This window comes from Bacillus rossius, chromosome 18 (assembly GCF_032445375.1).
Source record: "Bacillus rossius redtenbacheri isolate Brsri chromosome 18, Brsri_v3, whole genome shotgun sequence".
In the NCBI taxonomy this organism is placed as follows: Eukaryota; Metazoa; Arthropoda; class Insecta; order Phasmatodea; family Bacillidae; genus Bacillus; species Bacillus rossius.
In genome coordinates, this window is record NC_086345.1 from 11,400,894 (window position 1) to 11,426,414 (window position 25,521).

The 25,521-nt window shown below is 38.9% G+C and overlaps 1 protein-coding gene across 2 annotated transcripts in view; it reads left to right on the forward strand.

Annotated features, from left to right (window-relative positions):
• Positions 1-21,001, forward strand: part of LOC134541318 (lymphoid-specific helicase-like) — a 47,499-nt gene extending 26,498 nt beyond the window's left edge. For both annotated transcript variants that reach the window (XM_063384721.1, XM_063384722.1), the window contains exons 9-15: positions 1,413-1,574; positions 3,150-3,283; positions 4,337-4,562; positions 6,454-6,690; positions 16,656-16,815; positions 19,585-19,695; positions 20,302-21,001. In XM_063384721.1, the coding sequence (XP_063240791.1) occupies positions 1,413-1,574; positions 3,150-3,283; positions 4,337-4,562; positions 6,454-6,690; positions 16,656-16,815; positions 19,585-19,695; positions 20,302-20,432 (1,161 nt within the window). In that variant the 3' untranslated portion in view covers positions 20,433-21,001. The remainder of the gene's footprint in view (positions 1-1,412; positions 1,575-3,149; positions 3,284-4,336; positions 4,563-6,453; positions 6,691-16,655; positions 16,816-19,584; positions 19,696-20,301) is intronic.
• Positions 21,002-25,521: the final 4,520 nt, after the last annotated feature.

Genomic DNA, 25,521 nt, shown 5'->3' on the forward strand with positions numbered 1-25,521 from the left:
TCCCCCTCTTCTGGTGCATGTGATGAAAAGAATACAAATTATATTTTGTTTTCAAGTTTGAAATTACAAATATGCCATATTTTGAATTGTTTATGCAATTTTTTACATTACTGTTTAGCGAGACAGTAGTGAAAAAAAAGTAACTTTAATACTTGTTGCATGTTTAAAACATCACATATTGTTCATGTTTTTGATTAAACATCAAAAAAGGTTATTTACATTGCACAAATGACTTAATCTTAGCATTGAAAGTTGGTGTATGACAAACTCACGAGGTATGCTATGTCAAGTATTCGTAAGCATAGAAATATTTGTTATTTTGAAGTGTTATTATTCAAGGTCGAATCAAATACAAATAGTTTATTATCCACATTCAAAAATTCTAATATTCACACAGGCCTTTTTTATATTTATAAGTGGAGGGAGACATTAAAAAAATACTCTAATAAAAAATTTCCTTCATACTTTGTGCATAGCATAATACACAATCATGCCATTGACAAACTTAACACATCACTACTTCCGAGAACAGATTAAGAAAATTTACAATAATTTGAACATGCTAGGAAAAATATGCAGACTTTTCTCTAACCGAAAATATGAAGATAGGGTGTTCTCAGAAATATGTAAACATTGCGATGTCATAGAAGGATTGACAAGCTAATTTTTTCCCACTAACAAAAAAAAATTTTGAAAGCAGTGCAATTATGCATAAGTTCGTTTCCAAGATGAGGTCTTGGTGATGCACTTTTGTCTACTTTACTTTTTTTTTTTTATGTGATAACGTCTTACAAATCGATGAACGCCAGCTGCGCGCACGAAAAATTGTCACGTTCCGCCTGAGCCGAGCGTGCAAGAACCGGCCAACCACCGTGCAAGAAAATCTTCTATAATATCAAACAGATCAAGGCGGGCTTTTTTAACTAATTGTTCGTGATTATATTTAAACAAATCATTTAAATTAAATTTGCAAAAAAAAAAAAAAACTAAATAATATTTGAAAATTAAAAAGTAATGCAATTTTTCATCAATGTTTTCTTATGACGTTATCACGTAAAATTATCGTCCGTAAACCGACTTTACAGACAACCAGGGGCGTAGCCAGGGGTTTTAGGGGTTCAAACCCCCCCTCCTCCTCCCCTTAGCACCAAATCTTTAATTAATTGCTTATTCATCACTCAAAAAAATTTCATATTAAAATTAATAAAATTTTTACCATTACAATATTTAAATTTAAGTACTGAAAACTGCTAAAATAGCACTATTTTACACCTTAAAATCAAAATTTTCCCGGGGGAGGAGCCCCGGACCCCCTGCTTTAATACGGGGGTGGGGGGGCCATGCTTCTTAACACCCCCCCATACACAAATTCTGGCTACGCCACTGCAGACAACCCCCTTTTTTTTTACCAGATTTTGGCGCCGTTCATGTTGCGCCGAGTGAAGGCCGACGTAGAGCTGGAACTGCCGCCCAAGAGAGAGGTGCTTGTGTACGCGCCGATGACGGAGATCCAGCACGAACTGTACCGCGCAACTCTGGAGTACAACATAGGACTGCTACAACGGAAGAAGGAGGTAGGCAACTAATGCAATGATTATGGACGCCGTACTGGGCTTGTGCGAAGCTTCGACTGAGCGAATCAATTGAAGCGCCTCGTTTTGTTCGATTTTAACTTTGCCGTGAAATTTGCGATTCATTTAATTTCAAGCCTCGAAAAGTGATGCAAAGCTTTGCGTCTAATGTGAAGCTTCGCATTTGTCGCGAAGGTTTTTATAAAAAAAAATTGGGAACCTTGGCTGGGCTGCTCCTCAGTTATTAAATTTTCCAATTTCCAAATTGTGCTTTATAATTTCGCAAGTGCAGGTTAACAAAACTAAAGTTAATGGGTGGTTTAGGTTGGTATGGTCACCCACATTAATACGAATTGACTATATAAAATTTTTTCACAAATATGAAATTTTTTGTGGCATTCTTTCAAACCCCTAGTATTAGGTTTGTCAGTGTGAGCGTAAAACGTGTGTAGTATGTCAGATTTGATGCATCTAAATAGTGTGGGTTTGTAGCCGAACACCGAATTTACTCGCAGAAGGTTTGGGTTGCCTCTTGTCTTCACCAGAGTTCCATGGATGCAAGCGAATTGGTGCGTAAGAAACATGGCGCTGACGTTGACCCTCGGCAAGGGAGTCGTCCCTTTTCTCCCGCCGTCACTCCACGTTTATGATCCCTCCGATTCCCGCACTTTCTAACAAGCCATAGGAGAAGACTGCTATTTTTCATGACCTTGTTTCCTATTTGTCTATTGTATTTTATTTATATTTTTTGACCCATCCTTTTGCCTGACAGAAAGAGCTACTCTTTTGTCAGTTCCTTCTATACAAACCTGCACGCTTATTACTATGGTTCTGGAGGAGCTCTTATAAACACCAACGATGGCTGCATTTGTCCACGGTACCGTTGGAATTGTGTGAAATCTCATTTTAAAGCAATTGGGCACAGTTGCATCATAAACATTTGTCAAGATAGTCACGTTGATTGGGTCGACGACAAAGAGACTGTCACAAGGACTCACACGCACACACACACACTTGTTCACGGAGCTTCACGTGACTGGTGAGATATTCTTATTGATTAAACAAATTGTACTTGCTCGTGGTATTATATTTATAAAAAAAACCAAGGTTAGTTATTTGGGCACATATTCAACCCCACGGGAAAAATTTTATAATTTATTTCTAATCCAAAGTAAAAATATTCGCATACAGATAGCAGTACATTTTAAACACTAAAAATCAGCATAAAATATGTGCGGGTAAATGCTGTTCTTTTCCACCAGACCCCATGCGTGCTTCCTTTTGCTTTGCTACGTTTTTTGACTGAAACTACTCATTGAACAGGTAACTGCTTGAAGACGAGTCAGCAAGCTTGTGTTTTTTACCCTCACAGCTGCGGGCTCGGAAATTGCATTTTGTTCTTGGAGATTTTCCCGTGATCTTCAAATTTTTAGCCTTTTCCTCGAATTTCGCAGCAGGAAATCGGTCGTCGGGGTTCGGCCTGGATCGCCGGAGCTTCGCGCACTGCCGGTTGCTCGTCGAGACACAGGGATGCTTTGAGAGCGTGCGGGGCATGTTGACGTGTTGTTTCACCTCCAGGTCGTGAGCGAGCCTGTGGACGAGAAGCGCGCCCTCAGGAAGTGCCGGAGGAACATCAACTACGCGCTGCTCCAGTCGGACGCGGAGAGCGGGTCGGACAGCGTCAGCGAGGCCAGTCCCAGCCCGCTCGAGCAGTGAGTAGTCCTTTCCTTGTCCGCGCCTGTACCTCGGGCACAACCCACGCATCAGCTATTCCAGTGGCCATCGGCCATCGCTAGAGACCTGTAGCCAGGGCTGGTGCAAGGTAAATTGGCGCCCTAGGCGAAAAACCTACTTTATTTATTTTTATTTTTTTGATTAGTTCTGCCCTAGGCCCTAGACCCTAGACATGCTTATTACAAATTATTTTACTGTAAAATGGTCACCATAGAATTATTAGGGAAACAAGTATCATTAAACATTTGTCATTTGTTAAGCAATATGCTACCTTTATGAATAAGCAAAATTCTTAAAAAAATAATAACAGAAACACCAAAATCTTCTGTGATAAAAATGAAACTGTCCTGATAGTGAAACCAGAAAGCCTTGTCTCTACTCGTGATCTCTCTAAACACATTTTGCATTGAAACCAGGATAGACAAAGTGATGGCAATCTTTGTAATAGACAGAGTGATCGCAAGTGTTGTAACAGACAAAGCGGTAGCAAGTGTTGTAACAGACAAAGCGATGGCAATCTTTGTAACAGACAAAGCGATGGCAATCTTTGTAATAGACAAAGCGATAGCAAGTGTTGTAACAGACAAAGCGGTAGCAAGTCTTGCAACAGACAAAGCGATAGCGAGTGTTGCAACAGACAAAGCGATAGCGAGTGTTGCAACAGACAAAGCGGTAGCAAGTGTTGCAACAGACAAAGCGATAGCAAGTGTTGTAGCAGACAAAGTGATAGCAAGTGTTGTAGGTAGAGACACCTGCATTTCGCGAATACATTTCGTGTCAAGGTATTTCACAAAATACTGTAGCTTTCCTCCTGTGGTTATTGGCTGAGGTCGGTGAGAGGTGTCGTCCCGCTCTTGACGGGGCCGATGGGACTGCTGCACCTTCACAATTTGCCATGACTCTTGGAAAAAGCTACAGTGTGTTTTATGAAATACCTTGACGCGAAATGAAATCGCGAAATACAGGTGTCCCTAGTTGTAGGTAGTCTCGAGTGTGCCTGGGGGGGACAGAGCGCTGTGCCTGGCCCGCAGGAAGGAGGAGGAAGTGGCTGTGGTCGGCGGCAACTACTACGTCACCCTCAAGATGCAGAACCCGCTGATGCAGCTGCGGAAGATCGTGAACCACCCGTACCTGGTCCACTTCCCGGTCCACCCGGGCACCAAGAAGCCCCTCATCGACGAGAAGGTCATCGCTGCGTCCGGCAAGTTCCTGGTGCTCGACACCATGCTGAGGAAGCTGAAAGAGAGAGGCCACAAGGTTCGTACTTCTTTTATTTGACCCAAATGTACGAGGCGTGCTTTTTGAGTAAGTGCCGTTTTGAAATTGGGCCGCACTGACGCTGCGGTCGGTGTTCCTGCGCATGCGGGCTGCCTACATACATCTGTTGGCCAGTCACAGATGCTGTTACGGAAACATTTGACCATGTTTACGTTTGTGGGTTTTCAGAATGCCTCAGCCGACAGATAATCCCGCGGACTGACATACGCGCTGTCATTCGTTTTCTTGATGCTAAAGACGTCACAGCTGTTGAAATTCATTGTCAGATCAGTAGGGGCCTGTTCTTTTCGCGATCGCGATTAAACGACGATAAACGCGAAATCACCGTAAAATACAGTTTTTACGCGAAATCGCCATAACACAGCGTTTTTACACAAAATTTAGTATTAAAACGCGAAATCACAGTTTTTTACGCAAAATTTAAATACTGGGTAAAAGACTTGTCTTGTCACTGGTAAACAATTACCGCAATATGGCCGCCACTGAACAGTAGTCATAAATGCACTAAAGCAAAGAAAAGCTTACACATGCTCATGTTATATCGTTAAACCCAAAAATATACTGTCTGTGGCTAACCAACAGATGAAGGTATGCAGCTCGCATGCGCGGAAATCCGACCACAGCGCTGCTGCGGCCTAATTTCAAAACGGAACTTAATTTTAAAAAAAAACACGCCCCGTATTATAAATAAGCTCATCACTGACTCTGTAACGCTGTTAGATACCACAGGAAAGAGGTTCTTTTAATATTGCACAATATATACGTACATGCACTATAACTCCTGTGTGTTCTATGGACTGTGAAAACACTTGGTATTAATGAGCTGTGTAGATTCTACGGACTGTGAAAACACTTTGTATTAATGAGCTGTGTAGATTCTACGGACTGTGAAAACACTTTGTGTGGTTGTTGGGCCACTCGTTGTGGCGACACTTGTTGTAAGCGGGGGGTCGATCGGTCGACTTTAAGGTGGAAGGTTAGTGGGCGCCACCACGTGGTGCGGCACGTGGACCCGGTGAGACTCCTAACTCAGGGCGTGACGTCGCCCATGTGAGACGTGATATTCCCCCTTGAAAACATCTAGCACTAATTCCTGCCCGCTCTCAGCGTCGGGCACGCTTTTACCTACGCAGTGGGCTCTCAGGCGTCCCACACGCCGTCACTCTCCACGTGGTCACACAGATAGAAAATAAAAGTATAATACGTTAAATTTTCACGCCTGATTTATTCCGCTAATTCAGCTCACACACGTACACGGTTGAAACTGTACAAAATGCCCGCTGCACGAATCGGTTTAGGGGTGATGAGCCGCCACGTGGTCACATATTAAATTACGTAATACGAGGAAAAAGACCGAGACTGGCCGTAAACTAATTAATGAAGCAGTCCCCCGACCGAGAGTAGCTCCGAGGACTAAAAGAAAGTGATTGAGACGAAATTAAAGTTAACAGAATTCCTTGGCAGAGAAAACAAGCGGTGAGGTCCCCGGAGTGCTGATGCGTCTGCTCTCGTTCGTTGATGGCGGAAGACTGGCTGAAATCATGGCTCGCTCGTCTAACATGGCGTCCTCCCGCCGAAACAATTGCCGTTAAAAGATACTTGCGAATTCGTGCCACGGGAAACTAAATTAACATGACAGGAATGCATTACAAATTATGTGACAATTTATGAATAAAGAGAAAAGATTGTACAAATTATAATTATTAAGATTCAAATTTAATTATTGTCTGGCTTCGGGTTTCCTCGGGAATGTCCGGAAACGCTATGATAGACTTTGTGTTCATGAGCTGTGTAGATTCTACGGACTGTGAAAATGCGTTGTGTTAGAGTGTTGTGTTAGCGGTGTTGTCTGTTCGGCCTTGCCGGTCAGGTCCTCCTGTTCTCGACGTTCGTGATGGTGCTGGACCTGGTGGAGGAGCTCCTGGACATCCGGGGCTTCTCGTACTGCCGGCTGGACGGCAGCGCGTCGCTGGACCGCCGGGAGGGCAGCGTGCAGCGCTTCAGCGCGGACGCCAGCGTGTTCGTGTTCCTGCTGTCGACGCGCGCAGGCGGCCTGGGGATCAACCTCACCGCCGCCGACACCGTCATCATCTTCGACAGCGACTGGGTGCGTGTGCCGCTCGCCCCCGGGGCTGGGTTAGGCCCGCCGCACACGGTACAATGTTCCTTACAATATTGTAAGCTAGGAGTCGTACTGGCTCTACTACTAGTTTCTTCACTCGAATTCAAACTGGATACCAGCAGCTGTACGAGCTGGGCTACTGGTTTTGCGTAATAGACTGCGTCCTATTTTCGTTGCTTGGTGTGTTCCAATATTTAAGGAGTGGCCAATCAGAACTCACGAAAACAGCACGAGGGGTTGTTCACACTTTGGAGCGCGCATGTCATGATAAACATGGACGGAAAGTAGCGGACTAGTTACCAACTCCTCGTGTTAATAAATGCATACAAAGAAGAGCCTTGTTTGTATGCAGTAAAAAAAATATGTGAATTATCATAATAAAAATTTGTTGTGGAGAATATTCTCTTTAACAAAACTAGTAAGGCAGCTAGAATCGTGTGCAGCAGAAACTTGTAGCACACCTAGTGTTTCAGCTTGTAGCTTACACAATACAGAAACCAGTAAAAATTTTAGTAAGCAAACTAGTAGAAAATATTGTACCGTGTGCGGTGGACTTTAGTTTGAGCAGTGCTGCAGGCAGCATCAGCAGAGACAAGGGGACGTTAATTAATCATTCCTTGTAAGCTGCATTAGGTTTTACAAAATTCACAACAAAAAAAGGTTATTTTAATTTACATGTACTTTTGTTTGATGACTTAATATCACCAAGAAAAAAAAGAGGGGGCTGTCTGTAAAGTCGGTTTATGGACGATAATTTTACGTGATAACGTCATAAGAAAACATTGATGAAAAATTGCATACTTTTTTTAATTTTCAAATATTATTTACACTTTTTTTGCAAATTTAATTTAAATAATTTGTTTAAATATAATCACGACCAATTAGTTAAAAAGCCCGCCTTAACCTGTTTGATATTATAGAAGATTTTCTCGCACGGGTGGTTGGCCGGTTCTTGCACGCTCGGCTCAGGTGGAACGTGACAATTTTACGTGCGCGCAGCCGGCATTCATCGATTTATAAGACGTTATCACGTCAAAAAAATAAAATAATTATATCCTATTAGTTCAAACAGTTTTGATACAGATGTAGAAAAATAGGGAAAATTCAGGGAACTTTAAATGTTCAGTAACAGTAAATAGTACCTGGAAAAGTCAGGGAAATCACCAAATATTTCTTTAATTTTTTTCTTGTGACAGCAAAATTAATCTGGAATTACTATTCCCACCTGCGGTTCAGGCACATCAAAAACTGCTCCTACGTTTACTACTCACGAAATTTTTGTTGATTATTTGTTTTTCCTGAAACCCTAGTCTTTTTACTGTAAATACAAAGGGGGTAAACTAATTTCCGGGTGCTTACATACAAGTTCGATAGTTTACATTCGATAGAGACCTGAAAAATCTGTAAACGTCATGGAATTTTGGAATTTCAAGTGTGTAGCAATCCTGAATAAATAACTAGGGGCTGGTAAGTTTAGCATCTATTTTTCCCCAAATTACAGTATATACTCGTGTATAGCGCACCCTTTTTTCCCCTCAAGTAAAGGAAAAAAATAAGGATGCGCGCTATACACGGAAAAAAAAAAGTGTGGGGGGGGAGGCGGGGATGAGTGGAAGTCGTTAACTGCTGGGTGATGGGTGACGTTTCTGGCCAGCCCCCACACATAAGCACAAGCAACAAGGCCTCTCTTTCACACACACACACACACACACACACGCACGTATGCACCCACGCACCCACGCGCACACATGCACACACACATCACACAACCTGGTCTCTCGCACACGCACACACGCTCACAGCACACACACACACACACACACACACGTGCGCGTGCGTGGCGCTCGCACATCATGGTCTCTTGTTTATTTTTAGTCCTCCCCCCCCCCCCCCCCCCCCTTTACAGAAAGCCAGCTCAGCAGCTAGTAAAAAAAAGTCCCCCCCCCCCCCTGACCACTTTCTTCGCTTCCTCCATTCCTCGTCCCAGCAGCGACCGGTGAGTCATCTAGTTGCGCCAGCTTAGCAACGTAGCGCGGCACACCTCCCTCCCTCCCTCCCTCCCTCCCTCCCACGTACCAGTTGTGACGATACAGCGCTTCATTATCTTCTGTCTACACAGCAGAGTTCAAGTATTTTCCTGACACATCACCACACATCAATTTAAATAATCAGGTACCACAAAATGTTAGTAAAATTTATTTATGGGAAAAAAAATTTCAATTTTTTTTTCTTTGGAATTTGTTGCAAAAATCGTGGTGCGCGCTATACACGAGGGCGCGCTATACACGAGTAAATATGGTAACATTTGTTATTTTATAAATTAGCATCTGTTGTCAAATTGGCGTATTTAATGCATCTTATTTAAAACTTATAATCTACATTTCTCAGTGATTTTAAAATAAATATTCATACATACAAATACATACAAATAACGACCTATTTCAGTTTTGTACAAAAAAAATAATACCATAGCAGGATCTTAGTACGTGGACTTTATTGCCGTCACCCTAGTTACGTGATGTGCATTATCAGCCTACACATATTTCTTATTTGTATGTGTGAACTTTCGAAGTCATCCAAGAAACCCTCTGTTTTGCTACAATACATACTTTTTGCATGTAACAAATAATTGTGTATTACACATAGAAATTATTATAAATGCTGTATTTTTAACTATGTATATACGTATACCAATCAGTTTGACCAACAAAATAATTTTTAAATTTAACATCATCTTGCCTTAAGAAATTGTATTACCAGTTTCTAATATTCTGGCATTTTAGATTAATACACTACCCTATTGTGGTTCCTTACGTCTTTTTTTTTTTTTAATTTAATTTAATTTTGCATCATTTTAATTGTATGCCTGTGAAGTGTGTAAAAACATTTTTAATTGTATAAATTTAATTAGAAAAATATTTAAATTTCGTGATTAATTTGACACTGGGGGCAAGTTTTTTTGGATTTATTTTAAGAGGGATTCAATTTTTTAAAACAGGGGATTTCAGTTTTATTGTTTTTATTTTTAACATTGTCTTTATAAAAATAATGTACTTTTTAACAAATACGAAACTACAAAAATTTCTTATGTATTTCAGCAAAATACAGTAAAACACAGTTTTAACGAACTTCATTAGAGCGAACAATTCATTACTACGAACTATGCCTTTGGTACCGTCAGACGTCCATATAACATAACGTAAAAAAATTTCACTAGTACGAATTTTCTTGCTCAAATTTTTAAAATATTCTATAAATATTCATTTGAACGAACACTTTTCTTCCCGGCACGGTAAACGACAAACGGATATAATCGGCGCCATTCACCCACAAACTGCCATCCTATTTATTTTGATACGCGCCATAGATGACTGCAATGGACTAGTGTTGAAATTAATGCACAAAACTGGTGTAGCGACTATACCGCTGCATTGTGGTGTTCGCTGACATTACTCTTTGTTCTATGCTCGCACGACGTGTTTAACCAATGCGAAGTTCTACATCATAAAGTACGCGAAACCCCTTATTTACGTTACCGTTACTTACTTTTTCCCGTTATTTACACTATATTCTTCAGGTCCCGTTTAGTTCCCATTTAGTCCAATACCTACAATACTTTCACGCGAATTACGTCTCAAAAATCAAATCCATCCCGCTGTTTACGTCACGTAACAACCATAGTAGGCCTAAAAACATTGTGAAAAAGTAACGTTTATAGTCTGCAATGAACATTTTAAATCGCAAAATATACATATTTTATAAAATGAAAAGTTGCTTTTATTTCTAAACATATAATAATTTAAGCCTAGGCGTGTAAAAGTCCGAGTAATTATAGCAGGAGACAATCTAAAATGTACTAGGGAAAAATGTAAACTCACGAATGTATAAACGTACCGGGAATATTACGACTTTACTAGGCTGCTTGTAAGTTGTGATACTATATTTATGTCACAACTTAGCCGAAATACTGGTACGAGATAAAATGAGCGGAGTCATAGTAACTGTTTTATACGTATTTTAAAATTTCGGAAATATTGTACAGTTGACACATATTTTTTTAAACTAACCATTTATTTCTGGGGATCGTAAATTAATTATTGGTATCAAGACATCAAGATGAACGTAAACTTGAACATGTCACGGCAGCGAGAAAACTGGTGCGTATACCAATAAACTGGTATTAGAACTGGATAAAACTGGTACACGGGAGGTGGAGCTTATATTTTTTTCCGCTAAGCTCGCATCTATTGGCTGACTGCTGATGGAACGTCACGAGTCTGGGTGGAGCGTTGAGTGAGTTATACTGTGCATGCGCAGCTCAGAGAACAGAGAGAGCCAGCCGGCGGGTACGTCGCGCTATAACAGCTGATTGAGTACGATGACCTTTCTCCGCGCACTGCGCGCTATTGATGGTAAATTTACAATTTGCGGCCCTTTTTTTAAACTTTTTTACTGTGGTGCAATACGTATGTGTAATGTAGCCCGTATTTGTTATGAACGCTGCAGGATTTGACTGTATTTTAATTAACTTTAACGTATTTCTTACTTTTCCCTTCATTTACACTTTCCCGCTTTTTACACTTCTTTACTTTGTCCCCATGAAAAGTGCAAATAAGGGGTTTTGGTATTGCTACACACACATCTCTGGTCGTTTCCTTGTTTATTGTTTGGGAAACGTGGCTATACTACGAGTATAACTTATTTTTACATGTGTCGGGTCCATTTGTTTTTATAGTTTAAAAAACAGTACTACTGAACATGTCTTCTAGGAAACGAAAGGCGATTGATGTGAAAATGAAACTTGAAATGTTAAAAGCAGTAGATGATGGAAATAAAAAGACTGATGTGGCTAAAAAGTTTGGTATCTCCAAATCAACATTATCGACAATCCTCACCCAGCGATCCAGTTTGGAAGACAATAAACATTTAATGTCACAAAATCAAAAACGTTTGCGTACCGCCCGCTACGATGCTCTTGAAAAGACGTTGTTCGACTGGTTGATGCATTCAAGGGCATCAAACATTCCCATTGGTGGGGAAATTCTCCAACAAAAGGCACAGGAAGAGGCCTTAAAATTACAAATTACCGACTTTAAAGCTTCTGGTGGCTGGCTTCACCGATTCAAGGCACGTTGGAATTTAAGTACGCTTAAAGTGTGTGGAGAAGCTGCAGCAGTAAATGTTGAAGTTCAAGACAAGTGGAAGGAAGAACTTGAATTGCTGTTATCAGGATATGATGAAAAAGACATTTTCAATGCCGACGAAGCAGGCATTTTTTACAATCTGCTTCCTGACAGAACACTGGAGGTGAAAGGAGAAACATGCCACGGAGGCAAAAAGAGCAAGGAACGCTTTACTGTGCTGCTGTGTGTTAACAGTAATGGTTCCGAAAAGCTGACACCACTTATTATTGGTAAATATGGAAAACCCAGATGCTTCAAAAACATTAAACATCTTCCTTGCAAGTATAAAAACAACAAAAATTCATGGATGACAGCATCCCTTTTTCAAGAATGGATACAAAGTTTTGATGCCAAGATGGGGATACAGAACAGAAAAGTTCTCAGGGTGGCTACAGACCGGGAAAACCGGGAAAACCGGGAAAAGTCAGGGAAATTTAGTATGTCAGGGAGAACAGGGAAATGTCAGGGAATTCTGGCCAAGGTGCAGGAAAATTTTTTGTTGTAAAGTATTTTTGCGATTTCTCATTTTTATACACTATTTTAATGCATTTTATTTTATTTCAACCACATTAAAATTGTATCTACCCATTTTTCTCCCACATTTTTTTCCCCTTAAAAAAAACCCGCGAAAATTCAGGGTGCGTGCTTGCATTTGATGCTGGCCCACCGGACCGTTCCGACATCCTCAAGCTTCTTGACTGCGCCGCAGCCGGACCGTGTCGAGCTGGAGAAGCCTAAGATGTACATCAAGTTCTGTGCCTTGCCGAACACGCCCGAATATTCACCTCCGACCAACCTCGGGATTTGTTTTATTTTTGAGCAGGAAAAATGAATTCAAATTTTAAAAGTGGTCGGTTAGGTTACCTACATTAAAACACTTTAAAACACTGTGGACGGTTAGTTAGGTTAGTATAGCTACATTAAAATAAACAGAGAAATATAAATATATATTAAAATAAACCCGAGGTTGGCCGAAGGTGAATATTCGGGCATGTTCGGGCAGGGACAGAACTTGATGTACATTTTAGTTTTCCCATAGAGCTGCGTCCAGCGAGTGCCGAGCACGTCATCAACGTAATGGCGGACGGACAGTTCGATTGTTCGAAAACAATTGTCTTAGCCATGCACGCGTGTGCCTTGCGTGCGTGCATGTTGACTAGTTGGATGTAGTTTTCCGTGAATAACATCGTGGAATTTTTGTCTGAAGTGTGAACATAAACAACTGGTTTTTTTTATTTATTAGCTGTTTTGAAGTGCCATCATGCAAGTTTGCCATTCGACATGCCTTTGCAAGTGATAACTGCGATTTCTCATCATCAAGAGTGCTTCTGTGTTATGAACGTCGACCATAGTAATGCATTAATGTTAATTCAGTAGAAGACTATTTGAAACACGTAAAAGCTAATATAAGTTTTAAAAAACGTCAGGCATTTGAGTTATGGTTTAATATTTTTAATTTTTCAAACTTAACCACCACTTAGTTGCCATGTCGAAATTCAGAAAAACAGCATTTAACGAATCATGGCTTTTAGATCCAGACTTCAAGAACTGGCTAAGAGAATCGTCCGGGGATCAATACTCTGCCATGTGTACTTTTTGCCATACAAAATTCAGTCTAAGTAACATGGGTAAACGAGCCGTAAGAAGTCATATCACCAGCAAGAAACACCAACTTTTGTTGAGTAATGATTTCATTTAATTTAAAGTGCAATATAATAAATGAGGTTGGTAATTTACTGTTTAGATACAATTTGCATTGAAAGAAATTCTAGGGGAAATGTTTAAGTTACGTCACAACAAAGTATTTTAACAGTTGGAAATTTCGGGGAAATGTCAGGGAAATGTCAGGGAATTTTTCGGCAGAGTATCTGTAGCCACCCTGGTTCTGTTGTTTATTGACCACTGTCCTGCCCACAACGTTAACCTTTCACTTAGAAATATTAAAGTGCTCTTTTTCCCACCCAACTGTACCAGTGCTTTGCAGCCCCTAGATCAAGGGATTATTGCACAAGTTAAAAGGGACTACAAGAAGCAACTTGTGCAATACCTTCTATGGAAGGTGGAGAGTGGGAAAGACTCCAGCGAATTGAAGTGGAACATTCTTCAGGCCATGCACAGGCTGTGTTAGGTCTGGGATAGAGTCAAGCCTTCCACAATTGCGAATTGTTATAGGAAGGCAGGATTTTTCTATCAAGACTGAACATCCTCACGATGAAGAATCAGATGACTGTGATGAACCTCGTTGGGCTGAAGTTCAGAAAAGGTTTGATGTTCCTCAGTCTTCTTTCGGTGATTTTGTTGGCATAGATGATCACATAGCCACTTGCCCTGCAGTGTCAGAGGAGGTTGGCTAACCGGAAGAGGAGAGCTGCCCACCAAATGAAGATGCTGATGACTGTGACAGTGAAACCGAAGTTAAACGTCCTCTGCGGGAAGAAGTCTGTAATGCACTAAATGTGTTGGAAAGACTCTTTATGACAACTGAAAAGCTTGTACATCACCTGCCCGTCTTAAGAAACATTGAAACAGATGTGGCCAATGAACTTAACAACATTAAAAAACAGTCACGTATAAAGGATTTTTCCTCAATAATTTAAAAATGTAAAAAAATTTTTCCTAACTTTTCAATTTTATATTTTTGATTTATTACAGCATTTTTGCAAACAGCTTGTCTTGATTCCAAAGGTAGGCTTACTGTTTTGGCAAACAACTTACGTATTTCTGTATAGTACATATACATACTAGTATGTATGCATGTAGTATGTATCTTGATCCCAAAGTATAGCTGTTAAAGTAATTGATGCTTGTACCACTCATATTGGTATTAGATTTTCTACTTTGTTAATTTAACAAGATCGAGTTATGTTAAAAAACCCAAATCAGGCAATCATTGTGATTTCGGTATAAAGAACTTCATTATAACAAACTGCCATAATTTTGGTCCCTTCATGTTCTTTATAATGAAGCTCTACTGTAGACTCTTTTGACTAGCACAATCATGATGCTCTTATACGACAAATCATTAGTAATTACTAGACCTGTCCGAATATCAGTTTTTTTAGTTCAAAATGAATACAAATATAAAATTATTTGTAAATATGAATATCGAATTTGAATGGTAAGTATTAGAATCCCGCTTAGAAAAAAAAATTCACGTCATGTAAAAACTTTGAAAAATTAGACGGATAATAATGTAGCTAACCTAATGCAATCTAACCTAACTTAACCTAATCAACCAAACAACCTTTCATTTCTGTTCCTATTGTCTCATTTTCCACAACCTGCTACTCTCATATTGGTTCAGAAAATATTTGTGAACCACAAAATACATTAAAATACATTACAATCTATTTTAAGAAAAAACATTAATCTTTTTTTTAAAATGCTGTATTCCCAAAGTAGTAATTGAATAATTTTATATTTACATATTTAAACCCTAGTTATTCCAGAGTATTTTTTTTTAGTTAAGCAGCATTATAAACACAATTTTTGCCAACTTCTTGAATCTTAAACCATTATTTACATATTTAATGTATCTTTGAGTCGCAACATCTGTCTCATCATAGATATATGAAGCAATTAAGCTGCTACTGTATGTCATAGTGTTCGATCGATTTGAACTACAAACAAAATTGTTGAAACTGTGATGATAACTTCTATTAATGCTCATCTTAATGGAGTGTTCATGTTTTCTGGTGTTTTAGTTCATGGTTGTAGACGTGTGTTTATTTTTTCTCGCTTCTAGTGTGTGTGATGAAAATAATACAAATAATATTTTGGTTTCAAGTTTGAAATGACAAATATGCAGTGTTTTGCAATTTTTTCCGTTACTTATATCACACAAATGATTTAATCTCACCTGTGACAAACTCATGGGGGTAAATTATGTCAAGTATTCTTAAGCAAACGAATATTCGTTATTTCAAAGTGATTTGAGGTCAAATATAATATGAATATTTTATTATTCGTATCTGAAAATTCAAATGTTCGCACAGGTCTAGTAATAACAATATGCATGTCTATAACTTAACTATCCAGAAAAAATATATTCGCAAATTTTTGTGGCTTTGAAAAATGTGCTGTCATTAATGTCAAAAATTGTTTCGAATGAAAGATATGCAAAAAATCTTTGTAATTTTAGTTAAGTTTTGTCAAATCTAAGATTGATTTCATGTCTTCAGTTAAATTTCGGTTATATATGGTTAGAGATGTATGAAATTTGCAATTGCGATAAATGCTGAAAGAATGCAAAATTTTTCAATTACCGCGATTATTTCCAATACTTCAACATTTATTAAATGCTAATTTCAAAACATGCAACTGAAATTCCCAAAAACCACGAACTCCATTTTAAAATTCACTCTGTCATTACTTAATACCTATGTGCGTTGTACATATGCTTTAATTATTTACAACAACAAAATCAACAAAAATAAATGTGAGTAAACAATTTTTTTAAATGCTACAAAGTGCTAAAAATCACAAAATGGAAAATGCTATAAAATGCTAAAAATCACATAATAGATGCTATAAATTAAATTTTTAAATGCACTTTTCATACACCTTTATATATGGTGTATTTACTTTCATTTTGGTGTTTTATGTTGTATTGAGATGCTTTGGGGTGTTGTTTCGGTTTGATCGCAATTTTCCCTGGATGTTGGATTCAAAATTTGACTCGTAACAGAAGGAAACAGTGTTGGCGGGAACCTAACCTCAGCTGTGACCGGCCCGCACCGCGAGTGTCCCGTGATTGGCCGTGTGCAGAACCCGCAAGTGGACCTGCAGGCCCAGGACCGCTGCCACAGGATCGGCCAGGAGCGGCCCGTCATGGTGTACCGCCTCGTCACGCGGGGGACCATCGACCAGAAGATCGTGGAGAGAGCCACGGCCAAGCGCAAGCTCGAGAAGATGGTCATCCAGAACGGTGAGCGTCGCGCACGTCCGCACCTGTGTCTGTCTCGTGCTTGCGAGGTTCGGAGAGATCCCGTCAGGGTATTCTGTTTTTGATGCTCTGGTTGCCCACAGATGTCGCAGAGCGACGGCAAAGTTTCATCACACTGGTGCTCTTTTGCTGATACAATCGGCCAAGCCCAACTTTCTGTCGTGTTTCAGTCGGTTTCAGAAATATCTTGGACAGATCCTTTTTTTTTTAAAGCATTAAGTAGTAGTGACGCGTCGGTTGTACTTTTTTTAACCCGGTTCTTAAAGATTGTTCTTGGTTCCCCGTACAATTTTCAGTCTCGCCAAAAATGCAGTATGTCCCGATAAATTGTGTGTTCATTTTGTTTAATGTGATTTATCTGCGTCCTACTTTTTCTATAATCCGACCACAAAGTCACCCAGCCCCTACGTAGCATAGTCTCACTGGTTGGCTAGAACAGCACTGTACCAACATCCTGTTGGACGGAAATGTCCAGTAGTTAGATTTTTTTTGTTCCGACAATAGATAATAACATCTAGTTAAGGATGTTTAAGGGCGTATGTCCCGTTCCAGGTCATGATTTTAGATTTATTTTAATCACTGATCAACTTTTAGACATTTTCAATCGTTTAACTTTCACGAAATGAAAAATATATATAGTTGCATACTTTTTGCATAATTAGCTGCCAAAGTTAAATTTTTAACCTTTTTGGGTTGTACAAATAAGGAGAATTTAATTTATTGCAGAAATGAAACTTTTTAGGATTAACTGCAATGCCACTGGCTACTTCAAGAAATGGTTTGCATTTCTTTCAGAAAATATTAATTAATTTTACCTGTCATTTCAAAATTCTCAAAATTTGTATGATCTTGACAGCCAAGAAACATGAAATGAGTTTTTGTGATAGAAATGAAAATCATTTCTTGAAGTAGCTGGTGGCATTGCAGTTAATCCTAAAAAGTTTCAGTTCTGCAATAAATTAAATTCTCCTTATTTGTACAACCCAAAAAGGTTAAAAATGTAACTTTGGCAGCTAATTATGCAAAAAGTATGCAACTATATATATTTTTCATTTCATGAAAGTTAAACGATTGAAAATGTCTTAAAGTTGATCAGTGATTAATATAAATCTAAAATCATGACCTGGAACGGGACATACGCCCTTAATACAAATATTCGAGAATACTGTAAAGAAACAATGTGAGGTATCAACTAAGGTACTGATATCATTCATTACTTTGGTTTGTTTTAGATTGGGAGAGGAAAAAAAAAATGTGGAAATTTTATTCTTCTAAATTAGATGGTAGTATGTCTTTTTGTAGTTAATAATTAGTGGTGCACCGATATGATTTTACCGATTACCGATTATGAGAGCAATAATCAGCAGATACCAATTCGGTTACCGATTATAATGAACAAATTTTTTTAAGTGTAATAATGCACACAAAATTTTTTATTCCCATTAGAATTCAGGTAAAATTGAGAATGCAGTTATAATAACAGTATAAGAATATATAAAATACACTATTAAGTCATTGCAAAGTGTAAATTAAATTAACTTCTATTTATATTTGTTATTGTAAACAACTTGTACTACAGTCTAATAATTGTAATTTACAATGGGTAAGTTTTTGTTGCGGAAAACTAGCATTATTATCGACTATCACATAAGCTTGCATCGAGAAATTACCGTTTAACAATGTAAACATGTTGCTTTATTTTGTTAACTTTAGTTTATAGAAAAATGTTTCCACACTTCACTTTTTTCTCTCTACTCGCCATCTCACTATAATTATATAAAAATGACTCAAAGTCAAAACCCATTTTAGCACATGTGATTTTATTTATGTTGACTGAATATATAAAAAATTTAAATACTTTTCACTTTTCACGTCACATACAAATAACACAACAACGGATAATGTTACCAAAGACGCCCATAACGAGTTTGTAAAACGCAGTGATAAATTCTAGAAGGTATCGGGACCACGATTTTGAACCGCTACTACGACTCGAAAAGATCGATTGTCATAGAATCCACTGCAACTGCTTGTGGTATTTTGATTGCGTGCCATCTATTTTACGTCTCTGGCTATAGGTAATGTACAAGGCCACTAAACAAAATACAGAACTAAAGACGAAACGTCAATAAACGTGTAGGAAAAATGTATTTTTTATTGTTCAAGGCAATGAGATTTATTAAACTTAACGAAATATCTGTAATCATGATATGACGGAGTTAGATGAATTTTGTAATATATACAAATATTACCGTATTTCCTCCTAAAATGTGTAACAAAATATTACATGGGCCTTTACTTAATTATGCCGGGACGTAGATATTGGCAAAGTAATCGTTAAAATAATCGCCGATTACGATTAATCGGTAAGTACCCATAATCGCCGATTACGATTCATCGGTATCCGCATCGGTGCACCACTATTAATAATATAAACATTTGCTTTATTCAGCTATATTAAATACTTGTAAGCGTAATACAGGATAAAATAATTTTTTTTGAGAGCCACGGGTGCAGCCATAATAAAAAAAAATTGTCATTCTCTGAATAAAAGCATGTTTGTGCAGTGCAAAATTGTGTGCAAGTTCAGAAATTTATTTAAAAATTATATGATTCAGATTGAATTTTGTAATATGTAGTTTGGTTAGTACAAACCTCGTTATTGCAAAGTGACAAAATTACGGACCCTTCATGTTTGAGTGTCTGCTTGTACTCGGCTCCTCAGAGCTCGGGCGTGTCGGTTGTCGGCAGGCAAGTTCAAGATGAACTGCTTCGAGGAGGACATCGGGGACCCGAACGAGCTGATGCGGCTCCTGAACTCGAAGGACTACGACCAGGAGGTGGAGTCCTGCAGCTCGGGCGGTGAGTGAGTGTACTCGGCACGGCCCGCCTCCGTCCGTGTCGCGCCCGCGTCCGTGCCCCCCTCACGCCGTGCCCTCGTGGCTGCAGTCACAGAACAAGGATGGGAAATATAGAAGTGCGACTCTTACAATGGAAACTGAAACCATGATTCACGCGACCGGTGTCGCTATCTGTTGGGCGGGCCCATAACTACCAGCAAATAAAAAAATCGGGATAGAGGTTCTCATACAAAATTTTTTTTTAGTAATACTATATTTTTTGGTTATATTAAGTTATCTCCTTGGCGGCGCAAAACTAATTTAATCGATGCGAAAATACTTAATGCTGTTTTGTAATAAACCGTCATGTAATAAATACAGGAGTAGAAGGTGCAGAAACTCATCGTATTACACACCACAAAATCAGTGGCTGCCTAAATAGAGTGAATTTTCACTGGTTTGTTTGCCTGATGATAGCTTATACATTACTTCTCCTAATAAATTAATGTAGTTATTTCAGCAATATATTATTATGAAAACTGCCATCTAGCGGACGGGCCCATGACTACTTCAAAAAAAAACTAGGTCTCAGTCTCGGTGATTAGAGTTTCTCCCCCCGTGGTTGCAGTGTTCACGGAGGAGGAGTTGGAGCTCCTGCTGGACCGCAGTGCCGCCACGCCCAGGAGGGAGGCCGGCAAGACGACGTCGTCCAAGTTCCGGTTGGTCGGGCAGGACTCCCCGCCCTCGAGCCGGGCTTGACCGCACCGCGCCTCCTCGAGGTTCCTTTTCCCGGTTTCCCCGATTTGGGCTTGCATAAAACCACCCCAATGAACAACTCCAAAAAACTTTGATCATCTCGGGAAAGTTGAAAATATTTATGTTCTGACTGTTACTAATCCATCTAGTCACTTTGTTTCGTCGTGTTTCTGTTTCTGTTTTTTTTTTTTTTTTTTTTTTTGCATTTTGGCTGTAGTGAAAGTGTTTTTTAAGTGTTATTTTTATGTAATTTTTTTTTTGTCGATTTGTGAATACTTGCATGTTTTAAATCTTATATGTAAAAGTTATTTGTAAAGTTTTTGCTAGAAAATGTTCGCAGTGCGTTACCTAGATTTCTTTTTTTTTTCTTACAAGTGCTTTATTTATTCCTTAAATGTTTTCGTGTTTTTGCAAAACTTGACAAGTATGTAGTTCGATGAGTGGACTTGCGGTAAATCTTTAATTGCTCTGCAAGTTTAGACCATTTTGAGAGTTCTGATGTTGTTTGTACCAGTTTTAAGGTTGTTTTTTTTTTTGTATTTTTGTAAGCATTAAATGCATTGTTGAAATAAGTAGGTTGTAAAAATTATTTCTATTCTACAGTCAAACCTCATGAATACAAATCCGCTTAGTACGAAATTCCCGTTTATGCGAAGTACTTTCACAGTCCCAGAAAATAAGGTATGCTTTCCTATGTTATTCAGTACTTTTAATACGAAATACGGTTAATATTAATTACGAAGTTGTTTTGATCCCTCAAGTAGCTGTTAACGTGTATAAGTAAATGGTTAATACGAATTTCACAGCCGAAGTCTAAAGTAAATCACGTCTTCATTACCGTCATGTAAACAAACGTGTCTCCCAAGATAGATGTACGTATCCTACAGCGCAAAATGGTCGAAAAACAAGATGAAAAGTTCAACTCTAGTGGCGATGTTAGTAACTAAACTAGAAAAGATGCCATGTTGTAAACGGAAAACGAAAAGGAAACTACTCTGTACATTATTAATATTAGTCGTCGGAAGTGTACATACGTAGAAGTTTAAACAATCGATGCAAAAAAGGTCTGTTATTTTTCATTGTTCACGCACGTGTGTCTTAACCTTAATTTTGAGTGTGAGTTGTTTTGTAATATGACTGCGAAACGTAAACGCAACGACCTTACATTGCAAGTTAAAGTTAAAATTATCGAAGAAGTAGACAATGGAGGGAGAACGAAAAATGAAATTGCAAGAGAATTTAACATCCCGCAATCGTCGTTGTCGACAAATTAAAAAAATCGTGAAAAGATTAAATCGGCTTTTGTGAGTTCGTGCAAATTATCAACAAGAAAAAGAATGCGAGGCCCAAAACATCAAGAAATGGAAGATACCTTGTTGCAGTGGTTTGAAGAAATGCGTGCAGCAAACTTGCCTATTTCTGGACCTATGATTCAGAAGAAGGCAGACTACCTAGCATTTGCGGTTAGGAATTTCAGACTTCAAGTTCAGCAATGGTTTGCTACAACGGTTTAAGGATCGCAACAATCTTGTTGGCAAAACTATGTGTGGGGAGTCAGCAGCAGTAGATACGACCAAAGTTAAAGATTGGATACAGACTACTCAACCAATACTTGATCAGTACTGGCCTTTGATAAGCTTTGTAATGTGGTAAACAATGCCTATAAGAAAAAAAATAGTGCAAACCAGAATTGATGCTTTTTTTAAACCAAATGTTTGAATAGAAAATGTGTCATGAATGCAAGTTTATTGAAGTTTGTAATATGATTTATTCTTTAAGTGTTGCATTGTTTTTTTTTTCTTCAGTGTTTACAAATTGTTATGCATGTAGTGAAGCCAGCTTATACTACCACAATGTATATAATTTTCTTTATGGTTGTAAATATAGGCATTTAAAGTTCAATCAATTTTTTCGTCATGATATCCCAATAGTTTGGTTAATACAAACCCTCGTTATTACAAAGTGCTAAAATTATGGTCCCTTCAGGTTTGTAATAATGAGGTTTGACTGTATAAGGATGTAAGGCTAGATGAAATGTTCAGTTCCAGTTTAAATTTACATACACTAGAGTCCCGTTATAGCTAGGGTTCTGCGAATATTCGAAATTTCCGAATTCGAGTTCGAATTTTTTGATATTCGATTCGTAAATTCGAATCAAATTCATTTTACAATAATTCGACTTGCAAAATCTGGCCCGGATACACTAATATAAGACACCCCCCTCCCCCATTTTTAAAAGAAATGTAAATGGACGATTACATCTTCCACTTAGAAAAAATTATACATCGTAACCCCTTATTTACGTTACCGTTAATTACGTTTACACGTTATTTGAATCATTTTATTTCTGTCCCGTTTTAACCTCATTTGATGTAATGCAATGAATTCCCGTTGTTTACAACGAGCCTATTGCTTTACGCAGTTTACGCCGTTCGTTCTGATAAAACTGCTTACTAACTTAATTAATCCTATTACAAAGTAACCTGATGTGTAAATCGTGTTTTAAAGACGTTTTTAAAAGTTAAAAAACTTAATCTTTAACGTCTCCGGAGTCTCTTTATACCGCTTATAAAAACGTAAGCAGCGCCAGTTTGGTTGAGTTGGTTCCTGTATTCCAGTATAGAGCGCTCTCACGTAGTCGGAGATCGATATCGATATCTCGCAGACTGCATGCATGCGCGCGCGCTCTGTCAATAACCGAGTTAACCAGCACGATCGTTATGCGTATAGTTACAAATCACGTTCTTGTTACGGGTTTCTTTACTTTTTTACGTTGAATAAAATGGTTTTATTGCATCACTCATTAATTTAAATTATTTAGCTTGCTTTCGTAATGCCTCTTGTAAACAAACATTTTCATTGGCTGCCGTCTACACAGCAGAGTTTACGTATTTTCCTGACGCATCACCACACATCAATTTAAATCATCATTTGTTTCATACGTAATTACCTAACAGGTACCACAAAATGATAGTAAAATTTATTTACGGGGAAAAAAAATTTTTTTCTTTGGAATTTGTTGCAAAAATCGTGGTGCGCGTTATACACGAGGGCGCGCTATACACGAGTAAATACGGTATATATATTTTTTTAATGCTGTGTTCCCAACTGGTGATTAAATGAGCCCATATTTGCATGTTTAAACTTTATTCTTGGTTTAATTTCTAACGGCAGCCAGATAAACTTTACATACGACAGGTAATCTGCTATTGTCACCCACCTGGTGTTAAAATTGATTGTCACTATTGATTTAGGTATACGCCGTTGAAACTATGACTATATTTTCAATGAAAATTTTTAAACAAACTAAATGAATGTATAAAATTTATTCCATAGTAGTTTCCCTACCATAAAGATTCATTTGGCACACCAATTCTATGTTTATTATGTTTACAAAAGTGAAATTTCCGTTTGACTTTCATTCTATTTTAATGAAATTACTTAGACCAAATGTTGTATTCTGAGAGCTAGGATGTTTACACATCAAAAACAAGATTGCTGCACTGCTTTCAGCAATCTCCTACGGAATGAGTGTTGAATTCACTCAATTTTCTGAGCAGGGAAAAGAGATCCGGGAAGGATAGGTCAGTTAATCAAATGCTGTTGTATTTCTTAGCTAACATTCACACTATTAATTTAATTGCGACATTTTGAATGTCTTGTCCTCAGATCACCATTTCATTAAGTCCACAAATTACTCCTCCCACTGATGCTAGTCCCTTACCGTGCACCCCAGTCCCAACACACTGCCTAATGCTGTCATTCACTTGCGTTCGCCGAGGGGTCACTCTCCTTGCCTCGCGAGTGTTCGGCACGTTCTCGGAGCCCCGTCCGCGTGAAATGCCGTTAACCTGGACGCCACTGTTCTCGGAGCTTCGGGAATTCTGGTGACGTGACACTTCGGAGGGCTGCGAGACCTTGCCCGACCAGCACTCGGCAGGTTTTCGGGACGGGACAGTCTGGTGGCGACACAGACAAGCAGGTGAGAGCGGTGAAGTGAAGAGAGTGAGTGACCCCTTGGCGAGTGATGTGGTGGGAAAGACACAAAGATTTTTGGATAATATTTGTAACCAGCGTTCTTCGTAAATTTACGTTAAAAATTTTTTAACAGTGTTGTCTTCTGTATGGAAGTTAGGGCAGATATAGGTCGAGGGCTTTCGTGGCCAGATTCACTTACTACTCTTTGGCTTCTGGGTTGACGGTAGGTCCATGGAAATGTAGTTTAAAAAAAATGCTTGGCATTATTTTAGAGTTCTGCGCGTCGGTTCGGAGGCGATACCGCACTAGAAGCGACATGGAGCTTCATACGTAAGTGCACAAAGACTGGATCCTCAAGGACCAGAGCATCTCGCACTATGAAAGTGCGTAACGGATGAGTGAATAGTGTGAAGCAGTGTCTTGTGACTGAGGTGCATGGCAACAGAGGAGCAGTAGGGAGAGCCACGTTGGAGCTGAGCTCTGGTGGGGAGAGTAAGTTGTGGACTTGTGATGGTGTGATAAATGTGTGGAGAGAGAGATATAAATTGTTACAACTCAATTAACATTGCAAAAATTGGTCAGTGAATAAAACTCTAGGTAATTAATTGGGCTATCCTCTCCGGACCTGCATTTCCCACACGTGTAACAATATGTTGTGGTGTGACGTCTCCACAGTGATCAAACAGTTGTTGAGGCAAGTGTTGACCTCGGGAGACAAACTAGTCGTTAAACACAGGCAATTCAAGCAGTATCCCTGGGGGGGGTAGGCAACCTCGACACAAGCAAAAGAGAAAAAACAAGAAGTCAGTGGCGACACTGTTTTTTTTTTAAATCAAACCACGGAACTTCCGTTCGAACACTGGGCCAGCTTAGTCTAGAATAATAAAGCAAGGATCAACTGCCATGAGCAACCAGCAGAGTTCACCCAGGTACGCACCTCACCGCAACACCATCTATGAGCACCAGACTCGGCCATCGCTACGCTGCCCAGCCCAAACCAGTTCATGTAGAGTTTAAAAAAAATTAGCTCAAGGTCAAAGCATACCAATAACATGTGACTCAATGCTCTACCGAAAAAAAGTAACTTATTTACAACACAGAAAATATTAGAGCT